The sequence below is a fragment of the Cricetulus griseus genome, chromosome 3 (assembly GCF_003668045.3).
Source record: "Cricetulus griseus strain 17A/GY chromosome 3, alternate assembly CriGri-PICRH-1.0, whole genome shotgun sequence".
In the NCBI taxonomy this organism is placed as follows: domain Eukaryota; kingdom Metazoa; phylum Chordata; class Mammalia; order Rodentia; family Cricetidae; genus Cricetulus; species Cricetulus griseus.
The window spans coordinates 70023607-70043722 of record NC_048596.1 but is presented as its reverse complement, the minus strand read 5'-3'; the positions used below and the strand labels follow the sequence as shown (position 1 = coordinate 70043722).

At 46.9% G+C, this 20116-nt stretch overlaps 1 protein-coding gene across 1 annotated transcript in view; it reads left to right on the top strand.

The window, feature by feature from the left end:
• Nucleotides 1–20116, top strand: part of Btbd16 (BTB domain containing 16) — a 60600-nt gene that overhangs the window by 15982 nt on the left and 24502 nt on the right. The window contains exons 3-8 of the mRNA XM_035441611.1: nt 1798–1946; nt 6254–6324; nt 7807–7950; nt 10495–10584; nt 12024–12138; nt 18438–18507. Of these exons, the coding sequence (XP_035297502.1) occupies nt 1798–1946; nt 6254–6324; nt 7807–7950; nt 10495–10584; nt 12024–12138; nt 18438–18507 (639 nt within the window). The remainder of the gene's footprint in view (nt 1–1797; nt 1947–6253; nt 6325–7806; nt 7951–10494; nt 10585–12023; nt 12139–18437; nt 18508–20116) is intronic.

Here is a 20116-nt window from a genome sequence, read left to right as displayed (position 1 = left end):
CGATATCACAGTGACCACCAAAATCACCACTACCATCATCATCACTTGCATTGCCACCATTGTCATCAGTATTAGCATGCCATTTTAATCATCACTACCACTATCACTTTCACCACCATAGCTACCATCAGTACCATCACCATCATCACCATAGTGACTATCACGTCATCACCATAGTCAATACCACCATCATCACCACTACACATACTCCTACTACTATTGCCATCATTGTCACAATTGTCACCACAATCATCATCATCATCTTTGCTACCATCCCATTTAAGCTAATCCCCAATTTAAATGCCATCTGAGGGACTCAAAGGGTTAAGTAACTCGCCCAAAGTTGTCCATCAGTAAGTGGCAATAATAGGAACTAGACTCAGATCCCGCATCCCATATCTCCACTAGTCTCTTGGTGCCTGGATGGCTTAAGGATTGATGGCTTCCATTCCCGTGGATCCCTCGTGGTGAGTTTTTCCTTCTATGTGTCTTTGAGTCATCAGTCTGAGAGTTAGATTCCTGGTGTTCTCTTCCAATAAGGAAACTGTATGAATGTTCCTAGCAGTATGATGCATAACAGCGAGAGACAGGAACAACTCAGGGGTCATCAACTGGTGAAAGGATGAACAAATTGTGGTATAGTCACTCAATGCAATGTCCTTCAGCCTTGAAAAAGAAGGAAGTACTGATACCTGGATGAACCTTGGAAGCATGGCAACTGAAAGGAGCCAGACACAAAGAGCCAGACATTGTGAGATCCTACACTTACAATATCCAGAATGAGCAAAGCTACAGACAAAAAGCAGTTTAGTGGTCACCAGTGGTGGGGAAGAGGGTGATGGATAGAGAGCCTGGGGGATACAGAGTCCTTTGGTGGGTGATGAAGATGTTCTAGAGCTCGACAGAGGTGATGGTTGCGTAAGATTGATCTGTACACTACAAATGAATAAGATGGTTAATTTTGTGTTGTGTGTTTTACCAAAAAGAAAACTCATTGTCCATAGTATCTCTCTGACTGATGGTAGGTTAAGTGCTCAAAGAACAGTACTTGAAGCACAATACTGATGGGGAATGTACTGTATATGTTTATCTTATTGATTGTTAAATAAAATACTGTTTGGCCAATGAGACAGGAAATTAGACAGGACTATAAATCAAAGAGGATTCTGGGAAATGTAGTAGAGAAGTGCTGATCCAGGCAGGAAGTGACATAGCAAGGAGACTCATATTTAAGCGAAGGACCCCTCCGGGACCCCTCCGCTCCTGCTCCAGCGGCACAGTGTGATCCACCGGCAAGGAGGGACGCCAATAAGGTGTCCAATAAGATAAGTCTTATAAAATATTTAGATTTATGATAGTTAAGACTGAGCTAGCAGGTGAGAAGTCCTAGTCATTGGCCAAGCAGCATTGTACCTAATACAAGTTTCTGTGTATTCATTTGGGCCTAACTCGGGCAGGCAGCTGGCAGAGACCTCCCGCGTGGCGGTAGGGCTCAGGCGGCTTTTGGTGGAAAGATTTATCGTAACATAATACTATGCCTACTTGTAGATTCTTAGCTACCTACAAAAAACAACTGGCCTTTTTGTCTTCTCCCAGACCCCAAATTCCAAAATACTTCATAGTTTGAATCACAGAACACATCACCCTTATATTGAGAAGATGCCCCATGACGGATACTTGCCAGGTTGGAGAGTTCTCTGGCAGTTTATAGTCTGCATTGGTTTTCTCTGTGCTGTACAGACTGGGAAAGCTGTCATTTGGGTGAAGTTAAAGGCCTTTCTCTCTTTGATCAAGCAGAGCAAGAATCGGCTAGAGCGCCGGATTGTTGGTGCAACCAACCGGTGGCGTTTTCCCCAACAGTATTTCTGTGGGGACCTGCTGGGACTCTCCCAGATGTGCAATGTTTTGAACGTAGAACTTGATGAAGCTCTGAAGGACCCAGACAGGTAGGATGGGTCAAAGGCCCATGGTAAGGGATGGCAGCCCAGGAAGGGAGGGGAGGTATTTGATGACTAGACCATGGTGGTTAGATAGTTCAGGCATGTCTATAAGGAAGCTTCACTAGAAGATCACACACAGGTATGGTCAGGGTCTAAAGTGTCTTCTTGCTCTGACAAGGTCTGCTAGTGGTGACTAAAGAGCAGCTTTTTTGGGGTCCCCCATCAGATTCTAACTTCATCATTCAGGGACCAAATGACCTCTTAAAAAGCGCCATGGCTAAGTGTTTTGATGTGAATTCTCATGAATTCCCATTTCTACCCAGTCTACCCAGGCTACTGTCCCCTCCCCTCTCTTAGTAGTCTTAGCATCTGGCTAGACCATCACTTCTCCAGATTGTAAGCTCTACCTGTCGGGAGGACACAGCAATGCACCTAATTACAGAAGGCTCCTTCACTTCCAGGTGCTTTTGCCCTGGCTTGATGGCACTAATCTGAACCAGTTCTGTCTCATGTGTTCATGGTTAAGTCCACCTAAGCAAAGGCTGCTCCCTGGGGCAGTATCTGGCACGGAAGATCTTCTGGTTCCATGTTTGCTGAGTGACTGGTCCAATATGACCTTTACCCTGTGGCTAAACCTCACTGAGCCTCACTTTCCTCATCTGTGAAGTGGTGATGATGGAAACTCCCTTGAAAACTAAATGGATGAATAAATCTGGTGCATTTCATCAGGCTGTGTATTAGAAATGCTTGGTATTATTCTTACAAACAGTAGACTCTGAATAAATTGAATGATTATCTTGGTGAAGTCTGCCACGGTGTAGGGAAAACAAATTTTGTTTCACAAACATGGGATTGCAACTCTATCTTTGTAGTGGGAATTGATCCCTGGGACTGTGAGAAACTCTTGGAAAGCACCTTAAAGGTTCTATTTTTTTCCTGTTTACTTTTTTAAAAATATTGATAGACAACATTTAATTTAGGTAATAAAGGAAGTATCCCTAGTAATGTGCACTTTAGATACCAGGAGACTTTCTGATGTCACACTCCAAGGCCAGTGTGTATGTGTAAGTGTCTGGAATTGTACTGTATAGCATACACATGTCTCCCAAAGCACACACTGCTCCCCAACCCTACCTGATCAGTAAAGTCCTGGGCCTGTCTCTTGTGTTGTTATTGTGGCTTTTTTATGGAGTCATTGTCAACTTTGACAGGAGCCAGATCAAACTGTAGTAAACATATGGCACCAAGGGTCACTCAGCTTCTGTTTATTTTGGGTCTGTGGCTATGCCTTGGACAGGTCAGTGCTCTGGGTGCCATCCAGCTGGCAAGTTCTACTTGTTGTGTCTGTGGGTTTCCAGGGTGTGGGGGACTCTGAGGCTCACTCCTAGATACTGTGCAGGACTCTGTGAATAGCTTTGCTTGGAGTATACAGAGTGGGGTTGGGGGCCTGAGAGACATGGAAGTCTTGACTCCTTTCATAAAGCTGTAAGTTCTTATGTACAGATTGAATATGCTTCCTTATATGACATTATTCTTGGTAAAACCTTTAACAGACACACTCAAAAATAATTCAAGCTGTCTTGGAGGGTTCTGGCATATGTGAATACACATTATCATTTACCCAGAGGTAAGGTGCTGCCCAGCCAAGACTTAAAGGAAGGGCCCACTTACTACAGACTCAGACATGCTGGGAAGTGAGCCTAGAGCCCTTCCTGATCCCTGACTGGTGACTCTGGTTGACCTTGTTCTTTCATCCTGTCTTCAATGCCAAGTCCATATCAGAGACAGGAAGGTCATGCAGATGTCAACAGGAGACCCCTTGATATTTTATCAGAGTACAGTTCTGTAAGGGAGAATAGGGGCACAGGGCCTGAGTTATAGGGGAGACAGAGGAGCAAGCATCAGTCAAGTGTGGGCTTAATGGTAGGCCCCCCCTATACATTCACCCTTCTACCCTGCCCAGTCATCTTTGCTTTATAGGAGAAAGCTCTGAGACCAAGAGGGAGATCCCTATGTCACGTGGAAGAAAATGGAGGGTTTAGGACCCAGGTCTGTGTAATTCTTCCCAGTAAGTCAGATTGGAGTTCTCAACACCTAAGTTTCAAGCCAGCATTCCCATGTGTGGCTTTGTTGTAGGAAACTTATGCAAACCTGAGACATTTCCCGAATTCCCTTTTGTCTTTCTTCATCCTGGGCCACAACTTGAGGGAACAAGTGCCAGCCTATGAGCACATTACCATTGCCCACTGTCACATCTTCATGGGGCATGTTTTCCTCCTAGTTAGTGAAGAGATGTTTATACCATAGATTCTACGAGTAACCCTAAAATGAACCTGCATCTTGAGGTCTACAAAATCTGTATCGTAAACAGCTTTCACACCCAGGAGAGGCCGTGTGGCCATTTTGTCATCTGGCATCTCCTGGCTCAGCTGGCAATGGGGATGTTTGTAAGGTGGGTTGAGCTCATGGACAGTGTCCTGTAGTTTCCAAAACCCATCAGTCCCATTTAAGGTGATGGCCTGAACTCTTAACCCTGCCCAGATCTTCTCAGACATGTCAGCTAAGTAACTGAGGGAGGCTGAGGATAGCTGGGTCCAGTCCATCACTCCTGCTGAGTAAACAACTCGGGCTCCCAGGCCTTCCTGAGGTTGAGTCATGTGCAGCCATCTCTGTCCTGGAAAGGGTGGCATGCTGTCACTATTATTCCGGAAACGGGCTCCTGCCCAAACCGCCTCCATGCACCTGGCTCATGAGAGTTTCTGAATCACTGGAAAACAGCATTCCCAAGTGGACACTGGGATACACAAACCAGATGTGGTCTACAAGTGTCCCTTGGCTGATTGACTTTCTTGGGACAATCATCTTCTAACTGAATATGTGACTCAAGTTTTAGTTTATTTCCACACTCTGCATGTAGAGTACATAGTGTCTGTGAAAAGCATTGTCACTGTTGCTATTCATACTCATAGATTCAGAGAACATTGACAGAACACTTGTACAGTGACTTGTGCCAGGGCCACAGCAGTAAACAGACACCCTGGTGTTGTGTAGAGGACACTGGAGTAGACAGGCAACCAGAGGCATTGCAGAAGTTTTAATGGGATCTTGGAGATCTATGGAGCTGGGGGTGCTGGCCCAGAGAATGGAACAATGAAGGTTTTCCTAGAATGTTAGTAAGAGCCCCTGGAGAGAAGCGGGAGAGACCTCAGCATGGGAACAGGGTCTGTGAGTGTATGGGAGCTGCATTCAGGAAGCCAGAAAAGGCTGTAGCCAGAGGCACAGGTACAAGGTTGTGGTGAGGCAGGAACCTATAGCTTTGCTAGTGAGTCTGTGGGGACACAATGATGAATCTCCAACAGGAGAGACAAGACCAACTCTGTGTGGTGTAGCAAGGAAAGGATGCTATGGAGGCCGGGATGCTGGCAATGACTGGGCAGACAAGAAGTAGCCTGGACAAAGGTTGAATAATGAAGGCAAAGACACATGCACAGGTTGAAAAGAGCATTTCATAAGATGGTGACAGTGTCCAGTTGGTTGGTTTGGGGACCTGGGGGGGGTCCCATGTTCTGAGACAGGAAGTGGGGTAGAGGAGCAGGGTAGGTTTTAGGTAGACTGTGAGGTTAGTTTTCAGCTGTCCTGAGACTGGCAGTTAATGTCCTAGAAAAGAACACTCTATGCTCTTCTCCAGCAGGTATTATGCCATTGTTTTAGATACTTTCCAAAGGAAGTTCCATTCCACAGGCAGGGGTATCCTCAAATACCTCCTTGGTAGGTTATTCTCATCAGCAGGAACAAGGATTATTGTTTGGGGTCAGGCAGGTTGAGAGTTCAGACTCAGAAAGAGAAATGTGATAAGGTTCTGTTTTAGTGATGGGTGCTGTGAGGATAGAAGATGTGAGGATACTGGAATGGTGTATGTTGTGGGGATGGCTACTGTGGAGATGGATGATGTAGCAGTAAAGTATACAATAGGATGCGGTGTGGCCCAGTTTCTGAACCCTGACATGAAACAGTATCAAAAGTTGATGAATAACAATAATCATATCAGGAAGAAGACACAGGTACCCCAGGTCATACAGCCAAATTAATGGTGAAGCCAAAAAGTAGCCGTAAGGAGCTACATGGTCCTTTAGGTCCTACCTGGTGTAGGCATTTAAGGTTTGGGGATGCTGGCCTTCTTTCTCCAATTCCTGGCTCATGTAACGAGTTAAGACATACAGAGCCTGTATCTCACTCCTCTCATAACTGTTATAGTTAGTGAAAAATTATTTATTATTAACCTCTGGATCTTCTGTTTGTGTTTTTCCCTCAAGATTTTGCGTTTCACATTTCCAAAAGATTTTCTCTAATATCGACAATAGTGACATCCAAAGCGGGGAAGCAGGTGAGTCGTCACCAGTGGATTCAAGCAGAACTATGCTGACTTCATGGCCCATCTCTGGTGCCTGTGGAAGGGAACCAGCCATGGGAAGATCTCTGTTCTGTCAACCACAATTCTTATGACCATATAACGTGGAAAGGGGACCTGTGTACACTCTTGTATGTCAAGGAGTAGACACATGCTCCACACACGTGTGCATGTGACACAGGAAAGACAAACACACTGGTGACAATAAGTAGCCTTTAGATGAGTCTACACATGCCATTCAAGCAGAGGCAACTGGATTTTTGTCCCTCTGGGGTTTAGCCAGTCATGATTGACATTCAGCTTGACACTTGTCCCAAAGGACTTTTCTGTGACAGGAGCATAAATCAGAATAGGAAAAAAGTTCATTGAGCCAGGTGAGGAAAGTGGGAAGATAACTGTAGTGCTTTTTTTTCTACATTTTGTTACGCTGGAGACTGAACCAAGGCTCTCATATGTGCTAGGCATGCACTCTACCACTGAGCCACACCCCCTACTCCAAAGCCACTCTCTTAAAGAAGGGAAAGCTAATCATTTCTTCTCATCTGCCAATTTTAATGGACTCAGAGAAGCAGTTGGAGACCTTCTTAGGTGAGGAGAAAGGACACCAGGATTGATTAGTGATGCCTACCATGTAATGACTGTCTTCAGAGTTGAGGCTGATATCCAGAGAAGGAATATGCTGGATCTATAATTCTGTTTCTTCCTATAACCACCCTACATATATGAGACTTTTTTTTTCTAACCCAGCATAACCAAACTGCCTGAGGTCATCCAAGATTTGAGATGCAAACTTAGTTTCTAAACTCCAACATGAAACATCTTAAGTTAGAGAATGACAACATCGGGAAGGAGAGACAGGGACCCCCAAGTCACACCATCAGACTAACGGCAAAGCCAAGAAACAGCAAGTGGCCTTCTAGAGCATGTCAGGTTTAGAACAATTGTCCCTTTCACCCGCCCCTCCCCCAGCTCTGTGCTAACACTGAGAGTTGAGTTGTGCAGAGTCCTCTCACCCATCCCCCTCTTGTCTCACCTTGGCAGGGCATGCTTGCACACTCACCTGCCCTCTGATCAAGGTCTCTTCTTAATCATCTATGACAGACACAGGTCAGACGGCCCCACTAAGGCATTCCACAGTTTGCAAAGGGCTTTCTTTACAGTACCATTTTACTTCCATATGAAGCCCCCTAAGAGAGTCCGCTCAAAAAGGTTCCCTAAAGGTTGTTCGGAGTCGTTTCCAAGCCCCAGAGTTAGAGAGCAGCTTACACGCCTTGGAAAACTACAACTCTGTCAGCAGCCCTTGGAGCACTGATTGCCGTAACATTGCTCATGCAGTCCCCCTCAAAGCCGGTAAGCACTTGGCCCCACACTACACCAAGGTCCAGGAAGTCACTTGTCCCTTTTATCTACTGAGTAACGAGGGCCATTGGAAGGAGACTATGATTTTTCTCTCCTTAGATGTGATCCTTCAATGCCTTGGCTTCAAGTGGGAACTCCACCACTCTCAGATTTTTCAGTCTGAGACCTTGGCCAAGCTTTACTTAACAGCCCTGAAGCAGAACACTAAAAGTCAAGCAAAGGAGCTGCACAAGATTCTGAAAGGTAATATCTCCAGGATTGAGAGAATATGGTTATTGACTGGCCCGTGGCCCTCTTCACTAGTGATAAATCATGCTCTACACCGTGAGCTCACCATGTGTTGAACCTGCTTCTTCAGCCATGACGAGGGATGATAGTTCTCATTGCAAGGCTTTGGAGCCTAGAGGAGGTTATCAGTATGGGGCTTCTAGAACAATACCTGGCATACAGCAAGCACTCAGTGCATCTCCATTAATATCTTTGCAACAAACAAGTCTTACCCAACCACATAAGACACAGAGCCTACCTGCTTCTTAGAGCAGACAAGATGGGCTATGATGAATCTCCTGAAGAACTTTCTGGAAGGAAAGCATAGCTCTGAAATCTGACTTGTTTGCCCTGTTCATGCTGGCTAGAAGTTAACACGTGTGTTTCTCCTTCTGTTCCCTTCCTGCTGTTTGTTATAGTTTTCTTTTCTTTTCCTCAACTTATCACCTTCTAAAAAAGAATTTAGGTCACTTCTTTATTCTCCCCTCTTTGCACTCTAACCCACCTTGGGCCTCCTCTTTCCTAGTACATATGTCTTCAGCAGTTACAACACCAATTTCTTTGGACAATAGCCTGACTATACTCCAGATTGACTCACAAGCAGGTGAAATGGAAGATCCATAGTCCCCAAAGCTAGCCAGCATGCTGGCCAGAGTGGGATTGTAGTTTCAGGTTGTGGAAGCGATGTCCTATTGTTCTGCAGCCAGCCAGGCAGCCAGAGTCCCCACTCAGTGTCCCTCCCTGAGCCTGGAGTACGCTCTCTTACCTGCTAGCACCCACAGGGTCAAACATCATCTGAACTGACACAGAGCCAGATGTGTGACTGCTCCACAGAAGCACAGAGACCTGGTTCCCTCCTTGTGATGTCTTTTCTGTTCCTAAGCATTTGCCTCATGTCCTCTAGAACAGAGCTTAGGTCAGACCACCACCTGAGCCATCCATGGGGGCTCTGATGACTTAGGGAAGGAGTGCATTGGAAAGCCAAAGAGCCTGTGGTGGGAAAGTGGGCAGTGCCCATGTGATCTTTCACGGGTCCAGAATAGTGTCTCTAAAGACTAGGTCCTGCAAGACCTCTGCTGGTGACAAGGTCATATGAGGTCAGCCAGGGAGGCCTCTCTGAGAACAGGACCTGTGTGTAGGCCCCTAGAGAAGGAATAAGGCAGGGAGGGATTGCCACATTATTTAGGGGAGCAAACTCAGACTGGTATATTTAGGACCTAGGGAGAAGTTGAAGGCCAGGAAACTTCTGGGATCACAGGTGACTCTCTGGCCTCTGTGCCAAGGGGAAGGGGTAATCTTGGAAACCCCCTCTGAGAGCCTCAGTTTAGAACAACTCTAAGTACATGGACTAGCTAACAGTCATTGGCGTGCCCCACTCCTTCACCCAGAACTCTTCAATGGCAGGGGTTCTCCCACGGGGCAAAGCATTGAGAGCCACTATGTGGGGCTTGTGAGATGGCCCAGCAGGCAAAGCTGCTTACCACCAAGTCTGACAATTTGAGTTTGGGCTCTGGGACCCACATGGTGGAAAAAGAGAACTGACTCCCAAAACTGTCTTCTGACCTACACATGTGCTATGGATGTATGGATGTGATAACACATTTTGTGTGTTTGTTTGAGACAAGGTTTCTCTGTGTAAACAGTCCTGGCTGTTCTGGAACTCACTTTGTAGACCAAGCTGGCTTTGAACTCACAGAGATCCACCTGCCTCTGCCTCCCAAGTGCTGAGATTGAAGGTATGTGACACCACCACCTGGTGTAATAATGTGTTTAAAAAGAAGAGAGCCAAGCTGGTGTTGGTGGCACACGCCTTTAATCCCAGCACTTGGGAGGCAGAGGCAGGTGGATCTCTGAGAGTTTGAGGCCAGCCTGGTCTACAAAGCGAGTTTCAGGATAGCCTCCAAAGCCACAGAGAAACCCTGTCTTGAAAAGAAGGAGGAGGAGGAGGAGGGAGAAGAGGAGGAGGAAGAGGAGGAGGAGGAGGAGGAGGAGGAGGAGGAGGAGAAGAAGAAGAAGAAGAAGAAGAAGAAGAAGAAGAAGAAGAAGAAGAAGAAGAAGAAGAAGAAGAAGAAGAGAGCCACCATGTGGATGCCACAGCCCCCTTACTCATCCTTCAGAGGTGGCCACTGTGACCCCACTTGCTTCTTGCTCTACCCATTGCAGCCCAGGCACCAAAACCAATGGTTGAGGCCCATTTTGCCCTTAAACTGTTCACAGATTAGATGGGGGAAATGGAAGGACAGAGAGGGGGCAGAGAGCAAACCACAGTCAACAAGCCAGGTAGCACAATGCAGATTTCTGGCACCCATTTTGGCAATGCTAAGATCACATAGGAACCTCTGTGCCACTTTTCAGCTTCTTGTGGAGTCTCAAACTATTTGAAATGAGTAGTCACCTCTAAAATGCATCCACCAAACAATCGAACTAAAAATACAAACAAAAAACATGTGCCAAGATCCAGGCTGTGTGCAGGGTGGCAGGGCCTCATTCTCCATCTTCACACTGCATTTTCTTCACTAGCTCGGCCATGTGAGAGGATCAAAGAAAAGTCTCCTGTAAAGAAGATGATCATTTCTTTGAAGATCAATGACCCGGCAGTCACCAGAGTTGGTAATGTAACCTGTCTTCAAATTCTGAGAAGGCCATTGAATGGTTCTCCCAGAGACAAAAATGAACAGCAAAATAGAGCAAACAAGAGACGCAGGCTCCTCCTCAGAACTACTGAGCAGGGACTAGAGAGATGGCTCAGTCAGTACCAAGCCTGCTGCATGCTCACAGGGACCCAAGTTCAGAGCTCCACACACAAGTAAAAGCCAGATGTGTGCACATCTGTAACACAAGTGCTGGATGGGATCAGGGAGGCAGACATAGACAAGTTCTGATCAGTGGCCAGCCAACTGAGCCAAAGTGATGAAATTCAGTGAGAGACACAGCCTCAAAAAAAAAAAAAAAAAAAAACCTGACATCAACCCTTGGCCTTAACACACATACACACACACACACACACACACACACACACACAGAGAGAGAGAGAGAGAGAGAGAGGTGGGGGGAACAGTGTGGAGAAAGAAGGGTCAAGAGGGCTGGGACACTAGGAAAAATAAAGGAAAGAACATCATCCCTAAAAACCAATGTGGTCACTGGTGAGGGGACAAACAGAAAGGGAAGAATGTTCAGGCTTCTCAGACCTGGTGGAAACTACCCTACTGAGCTCATGCCTGTAGGGTACAGGGACACCCATGGGCCTACCCTTCTTTCCAAACAACACTTGACCTGACCCTGCCCCCCAGTGGTCCCCATTGGCTGGCTTCCAGCAGCAGTAGAAGGTTCCTGCAGAGTGTTCAACCTTTCCCCAGCTTTCCCAGTCAGTCATCCATGTGAACACAGCTCGTATGACATGCTGTGACGACACAGGTCTGTAGGTAGGTCAGGAGCACTGTGGATAGTGCCCTGGAGCACCGGGCACCGGTACAGCTCACAGTACATTGCAACAGCGTATCAATACTATCTCAGCACATGTTGCATTTACAAGAGGCCAAGTCCATCTGACCTGTAGCCAGGCAGTCTGGTTTGTAGATTATTAAATTATCCTGGTTCTTCCCAGAAGTGCCTGGCTTCTTCTGAAGTTCCCAGACTCCAAGGGAAAACCCATCATAAAGCTCCATGTCATGGATCTAGAGAAGAAGTGCACTGCCTGTATATAACATTCTTCACAGATTCAAGTAGACACATTCCCGTGGGGTCATGGACCCCAGGTTAGGGGAGACCTTGGGGACATGCTGGCCTTGTGGTGGTCTGACACACAGACTCTGAAGACAGGCTCAAAGGAGGGTCCTCATAGTAGAAATCAGCTTTCCTTACCTTCATCCTCAGCTTCTCCAGGAAAATGCGGGTCCAGGAAGTCATCAGCACAGGTAGTCTGCACCCAAGTCTGTGCTCACCATTCCTCCAAGCATCTCTACCCACTCCCGGCTGAAGGAGTAGTAAGACCCCTGGGTGGGCACACAAATCCCACACTAATGGCTCCCCCTCTGCTGCTGCTTCCCCAGCCTTCGCCCTGGCCCTGAAGAACCTTTACATGAATGAGGTGGAGATGAACGTGGACAATGTGCTGGGCGTGCTGGCTTCTGCTCACATCCTCCAGTTCAACCACCTATTTCAAAAGTAAGGATGGCAGGAGGGACAGGCCAGCCTGTGCAAACCGGGAGTTTTTTTGTTTTGTTTTGTTTTTTGTTTGTTTTGTTTTGTTTTGTTTTGTTTCGAGACAGGGTTTCTCTGTGGCTTTGGAGGCTGTCCTGGAACTAGCTGTTGTAGACCTAGCTGGTCTCAAACTCACAGAGAGCCACCTGTCTCTGCCTCCCGAGTGCTGGGACTAAAGACGTGCACCACCACCGCCTGGCTCGGACTATTCTTAATAGCTCATTTCATGAAACATTCTTCCCTCTTAGAGTTCCCTTTGTACCAAGCATGACTCAGAACCATGAAAGGCATCAGGAAACTCACACTGATGCATTAAGTGTTTCTGACAGCCCCCGATATTGTTGTGTATGTCAGCCAAGTGATTCATGATTCAAGGGAATGAATTACCAGTGGGGAGATCCTACCATGGGGAGGGATTATGCAGGTATGCAAAGTGACTTCCCTCAAACCTGACTCTCTTATCTATTTCATCTGAGTTCATTTGGGAATAAAAACCTTTCTCCATTAAGTACACTCACGCCTTACTTCTACCTATCCTCAGACCTCTCATTTCAGATAAAGCTTTGTTTTACTCTTGAAAATTTTTTTTTATTGTTGAGAATCTCTCATATAGTCCACTGTAAATCTTTTTGAAAGGAAAAAGTGCAAAGATCAGGCCAGTGACTAGCCCAGATGGTAAAGGCACTTTCCACATCCTGGTGACTTGAATTTGATTACCAAGATGCCCATGGTGGAAGCAGAGAACCAACTCCTTCGAGTTGTCCTCTGAACTCCCCATGTGCACAGTGGCATGTATATTCCTCTCTCACCCACAAAGTCGATTAATGTAATTAATTTTTTTATAAATGCCAAGATCAAGATCAGATGTGGCCTTGATCCCAGTGCCCACTTTGGGGCATGGCCTTCTTGACCGGGCTGCTGATTGGACTGGACACCCAGTAGGTGGACTCCTCATGGAGCCTGAGGAGGACCAGGAGAATTAAGACTTAAGGATAATGCTTCTGCATAATGAAGTCATCTGGGTCCTGGAGCTGGTAGACCATGAGAACCTGAGGACACATCTCAGTACTTCTGCCTTGAATAATGTAGCCCAATGGGGCTTGGTTACCGGCCCCCAGTTATCAAAAGGCTTTGTAGTAAGCTGCCATTCACCACAGGCTTCAGTGGTTTGTGTCATAAACTGTGGCTCATCACCATCCCCCAACCACTGCCTGGGATTTGCTGAGGACTACCCCTAGGACTACCACTGGCCCCAAAGCCTGGAGATGGCAGGTTTGCCATGGTCAGCCATGGTTCACAGTGGGGCCTAACTTCTTCTCCCTACTATCCCCACCCCACCCCACCCTCCGCAAGCAGCCCTGAGACCAGACCGTGTTCCTGACCGAGCTCTACTAGTAAGGAGGCTGGGGCCTGAGAAACACAAAACTTGCTTCCAAGTAGAGCAGCCAGGCAGGACCCCAAACCTACCCTTATTCACCACACTATCCCCCTTGGCTAGGGTGAGGTAGCCATGTTGTTCCTTGCTTCTGTGAGGTCCTAACCCCTTCTAGGGCCCTGGCTGGGGGTGAAGAGGGTTGCTTATTCAGCCCTCATTCACTCCTCTGCTCCTCCCAGAGCCGTTTCTTGGGCTTCTCTGGGATGCCAGGGAAACAGAAAGGGACCAATGGTCAAGTGGCTACACTTGAAAGCCTATGGCTCAAAAGTCCCCACAACACAGGAAATGAGTCATGCAGGGTGGAGTGAAGTCAACAACTCCCAAGTGTTACATTCTGGCTGGATAGGATTAACTTCAAGTACAATGTGGGCCTGTGATAAGCAAAGACACTTCTCTGAAATCCCCCTCGTTTCTCTGTGTGCTGAGGCTGCTGAAAGGGTATGCGTGCCACAAGGAAATCCTTTTGTGGGATTTGTCTTTCTAGACGGTCCTGTTCCTTCTCCAAGTTGCAGGGATATATACCTACTGAATCCCTTTGGTCCTGAAGACAGACATGGAGTGGAATTGTGGGGCTGTCTGATTTCCTATACAATTGTGATGCAATTTGTCACAAAGACTTAGGTGGTCTGCCAGATCATTTAACTGCCCCAGGCCTCCGTGAGTTTTTAGTTTGGGTTGTGGCTGACAAAGCCATATTGTACAGCCTAGGCCGGCCTTGAACTAGCGATCCCCTAGCCTCAATCTCCCGAGTGCTCAGATTACAAGGATGTACCCCAGCACCTTGACAAGCCTCGGTTTCAATGGTACATGTGTTGCTGAGTCGTCAGCCCATTCCTGGGGTACCCGAGGAAGCCTCAGGTCAGGTACTCCACCTGGAGCTCCTCCTAGGCTTACTGAGTCCACAATCCAAGGACTCTTCAGGTGTGCAGAGGTCTGGACTAATCTGCAGGGGGACACACTGAGAGGGTCTGGGGTCTTCCAGTATATCCGTATAGCCAGACTTGCAGGTCTGTGTGGCTGTTGCTGATGGGAGGTGAGCGGCTGAAGTCGGAATCATTTTGTGTGGTGTCTTGCGGTTGTCTAAGGAAGCTGGCCTTGACTATGCAGGTGACGATGGATGGGAAAGTCAGATGTTGCCTGCCTGAGACTTCCCATCCTCCTTACCTTGTAGCTGATACCCACTCCAACTCAACTCAGTCCAGTGGTTCTCAACCGTCCTAATGCCGGGACTCTTTAATACAATGATGCCTTATGTTGTGCTGACCCCTGGCCATAATAGTACCTCATTGCTACTTCATAACTGTTATTTTGCCACTGTTATGAATCATAATGTAAATATCGAGGATATCTGATATGTGACACCCAGGGGTCTCGACCCACAGGCTGAGAACTGCTGGCTTAGCCAGTTACTGTAATACCTGCCAAAGTGCAGCTTGCTCACTTAGGTCATTTCTGAGCAGCTGTTTCCTGGGCCCACATACTGGGAGGGTGGCCTTCCTCCTGAAGTGGGCCTCTAGCCGCCTTCAGTCTCTTCCCACCACCACCCTACCTCTGATACTGGAAGCCCTGTATAACTGTTAGCATCATGTTCCTTGCTCATCCGTGGCTCATCCACGGATGAGTCAAGAAAAGCAGGTCCTCTATTCTCCTGCTTCCTTCCCCGCTTTATTCTGAGTGCCAGAATGAGTAGAACTTTGGTCATAACGAGCCAAGTCTCCTGACCTGCTCATGAGCCTGGGCATATGGAGCCTGCCCCAGATTCTTCAGATGAGCCCAATGGTCAGAGGCCAGGGCAGGCCTGCCACACAGCTGAGCCTGTGGTTTGAGAAGCTGATGGTACAATTGATTGGAGTGTGCTAGTCATGAGTGTGGTGCACATGAGTATTGGCGCACGCATGCATACATGCTCACAGCAATGCCCTGGGTCACTCTTACAGCACTATGACTTCGGGCACCAGAGGAGACCCTGCAGGTTAAATCAGCTGATGCTGCTTCATGAGAAACCACCCTGACATCTGCCTGGGTCTGAATCACACATCCTGGAGGTCTTTCACAGATGGGATCTGTGCACACGTTTGTCACCTGGTGATGTTGCATAGATTCTGTCACTGATGCCTGCACTGGTACCTAGGCTGGGATCACAGCTGAGATCAGTGCTGTCATCACAGGATGGCTCGGAGTGTCTGGAACAAAACAGGAAGGGAAAGGAGTTTAGGATGAGCCCAGGTCATACAGGACCTCAGAGGTCAGCTTCCTCCATTTGGTTTAGTCAGTAGAGCAGGGGACCTGAAGCATGAAGCCTGGTTAAGCGGGAACCCTCTGTGGTGTGGTTTGGGCACTGTGAGATGCTGGGTACTGAGGTGAAGCTGGGAGGCAGAGAGGATCTGAGTGAGCTAGGTTTGGAGAGAAAAGAGCCCCAAGAGACATGAATATGAGAACTGATGGGCTTTGCAATCTTATGAACCAGAGGTGTTAGAACAGAAGGTAGGGAGTTTTAATAGACCCTGGCAGAAATGAAGGTATTCTAAAAAGACATGTGTCTCGTAATCTATCAGACTAATGAAACAATGGACCACAAAGAAGTGAAAATTTCCCCAGGAATCCCATCCTGAGAAAAGGAAAAGTTGCCAGCCAGGGTCCCAGAAAAAGATTCCACACAGTTGTGACAACTTTTCAAGCAACCATACAGGATGAGACTGGGCCCAGGCTGTGATGGGTCGGTGGTGGGTGGGGTCTTCTAGTTAAACTTTAATCCACTTCAGGACCTCAAAGACATGCTTGGGGTGGTGTGGCTCACTGTGTCTTGTCTCTCTTTCCCAACATGCCCACATAAATAAATAATAAATTTATTTATTAGCAGAATTTCTTAGCAAGAATAAATCTCCTTTTTCTGCTTTCTTCTTTTAATTCGGTTCTTTTAATTGGCTTATTGAGGCTGGGTAGCTGCACCTGGCTCAGGACTGGGGCTGTGACCCTTAAGTTCATAACAAGATTACTATAGACCTAGAATCTACTCAGCACAGGGTTCTCCTGTGCTCAAGGCCAAGCCCATGATGGAGCAAGTCTCCTGGCAGCAGCGAGGCCCTATTAGAACACAAGGGTGGAGGATAACTTGGTCATGGCCAGGTTATTTATTCATTCACTGGTTATTTCTTACCTTGTTCTAGCACAGGCTATAAAATTAGTACATGAAATAACAACAACTGGACACCTTAATTTATTTTTAGTTTTATTTTTTAGGGAGTAAGAAAAGCAAAGATGGATAAACTGGAACTCGTCTACCATAGCATAGGTCCACCACACATTCAGCTCTGAACGTCCTAGCAGCTATGGCTAGGGGAAACTTGATGAGTGACATGAAATGGAGATGAAAATTACCTAAAAATCACTTTGGAGAGACAAAGCAGTTGTGGGTATCTTCAGTGTCCTTAGTAATAGCCAAAGAGAAAATGGACAATGAGTCTCTGTTCCTTCTCATGTTGGCAAAGGTGCCACAGCAAAATAGAAGTCAGTAAAAGCAGTTCCCTATAGGCTTGGGGATAGGGGAGCCCCCTGCTCACTGTCACTATGGCTTCATTGATAGATATGTTTAGAATATGCCAGGCCAGTGAGATGGCTCAAAGAATAAAGATGCATGCTACCAAACCCAAGAACCTGAGTTTGATCCCTAGGTGTCCCCAAGATGGAAGGAGGGAACTGACTCCTATAAGTTGTCCTCTGAATCCCACATGCATGCCTTGGGCCTCACACACCTACACACAGAAATGGAATCAATAAATGCAAGAGTCACTGGTTAGCCTTTAAGTGATTCTCAACTGATTTTACGATAACCACAGGGTGATAATGAGCCCGGGTGATGCTCACTTCAGTTTCACCTGTGTCTCTCTCTGCATGTCAACTCTGTTATCCTTGCTTTTCCTTTACAGTCTGCACATGCTCCTGCTACAGGCCTTCCCACATGCTTTTTCTTCTCTTGGGATACTGGCCTCTCAATCCCTGCCCAGCCACTACTTTGTCCTACTTTAGATCCTGTTTCAGGATCTAAATTCCACCCTTTCAGTTTCTGATTGCTTTTCGGATTTAAGCACTATTAGAATCTCTATTTTCTGCATTCCCATGGTACCTTAAAGGTTTTAGCCTTTTAGCCCAAGGATGTCCAACCTTTTGACATTGAGACATGATGTCATCTACAAATGTGTTGGGCTGTAGTTTGGACATGTCTGTCCTAACCCCTAGTCAATTGTAACAACATGATTACCTGTTTAAGTGTGTACTTAACAGCTTGTGTCTTCCCATTGACCATTAGCTTTGTTCCTTGTATGTCAAAGTCCTGGGCCAGTGTCAGGCACTCGGTTCATGATCAGTAAATAGAATTTTGGTGAGGAATTCATCAGTGGAAACCAGGCCCAGTTATAAGAAAGAACAGAGATATTCATCAGAAAGCTACTGTTGGAATCGGTTTGTGGACAGAAAGGAACAGCATTTGAGGTCACCTAGCAGTATGTCAGGAAGAAAATGCCTTGGGTAAGAGGGCACCCAAAGGCCATCTTAGCAAAGCTTCTCTTGCTCCAGGCCACAGTGCTACTCTCTGCTGAAGAGGCTGCTCGTTACCTACTGAAGAGTCTGGACTCCTTCCCGACCTCTCCTCCCTTCCTTAGCACAGAGCTCTTATAACAGGCCTGCTGGTTTTCTTCAAGTCCCTAAAACAAGGCTTGCTTTCCCAGTGAGAGGTTTCTGCTGCCACCCTAGAATTGAACAAGTCTCTGCCCCCGCCCCCTTTATCTGACAGCATATGGGATCATCACTACCAGCAGCTTTCTTCCCACAGGTGTGTCAACATGATGTTGAGCAGACTCACACCGAGCACCATCAAGAACTTCTATTTGGCAGGCTGCAAGGTGAGGATGGCTGGATGGGGTATGTGGGCCCTGGGTATGTGGTATGTGGGTATGAAGCCAGGGCTTCAAGAGCACCCAGACCCTGGATGCCATCCACGAGACCTAACTCCAATATGTCTACTCAAAAGCACCAACTCAAGAGTAGAAATACTTAACTTCAGAAAGTTAAAAAAAAAAAGAAAACAAGAAAAATTTTAATGCATAAGCAAGTAAATAGTTTGAAAAGGCGTAATCTTGGGATTTGAGAGCAGTTTCTAGCATGTCTTTTCTCACCAGAGAAGCAAGTACCTTCTAGAATATAGATGGGGACATGAGCTTTTGCCCCACCTGGGTCTAGTAAAGTGTGTCAATGTTGGGAACAGTAATGTGCGATGCAGCTCTCATTGTCAGATGCCAATGGACATGAGGAGGGATGCAACTGCCCAGGGCACTAACTGCTGAAGGCCAGTGCTGATTGCCAAGCCTTACCTCCTAATTCCAACCCCCTGCCCTGCAGTGACCACTCATTGACTAGTGGCACTCTATGAGGTTTCAGGGCAACAGTTCCCACATAGCCAGCATGTCATGGTGCTGTACCTAAGAAATACCCTAGTGTCTGTCAAAGAACCACCTTTTTCTCAGAGTCACTCCACAGTACAAGAAAGTCACTCTTGGTGACACCCTTGCATTCTGGTTGCCATTTCTCAGCAAGTCTTTAGCCCAGAAAAAACTCACGTCCCAAGGACATACAAGGTTTGCCAAGATCCTTTCAAGATCCCTGATTCTAGGAGCCTTTTCCATATTCCCCCCTCCGTCTCTCCTCTCTCTCTCTCTCTCTCTCTCTCTCTCTCTCTCTCTCTCTCTTTCTCCTATTTTAACCATATTAACCCCATCCTCCATCTTCTCCCATATCCTTCCCTTTTCCGTAACAACCAAGATTTGTGTTCTGCCGGGCGTAGGTGGCACACATCTTTTATCTCAGCACTCGGGAGGCAGAGGCAGGCAGATCTCTGTGAGTTCAAGGCCAGCCTGGTCTCCACAGTGAGTACCAGGATAGGCTCCAAAGCTACACAGAGAAACCCTGTCTCAAAAAAAAAAAAAAAAAAAAAAAAAAGTGTTCTCTGTTTATTAGTTTGCTTCAGACCCACAGAGTACTGTTGGTGCTGTCCTTATGCTCTTGGAGCCTGGTTGACTTACCAAGGGTTACAGATTTTAAAAGTCTCTCTCCTAACAGCTATCAGTGGCCAATAGTGTCTAGGGTGGAACTGTGTGACACCTCCCCCGCAGGACCTGCCTTTTAATTCTTGCTTCTAAAATGTTTGCTAGAGCAGCCTCTGAGCTCCCCAGACTTGCCACTGGTCACTGAAGGCATCCCAGGGTCTTCAGCATGCAAGCCTCAGCTCAGGCAGCCTGAGCAGTAGCTGGGTCAGTTACTATGTGTGGTTACAAAAAGAGAAGGCACCTTGGGACCTCAGTTTCTCCATTGGTGACACAGGGATAACTGGGAGTTGACCTCATATTAGTGATTTAAATCGGTGGAGTTTAATACTCTGATGGTTGTGAACACCCTGCACCACCCCATCCCTCCACACTCCCAACATTACCCCATACCCCAAACCCACCTCCCCCA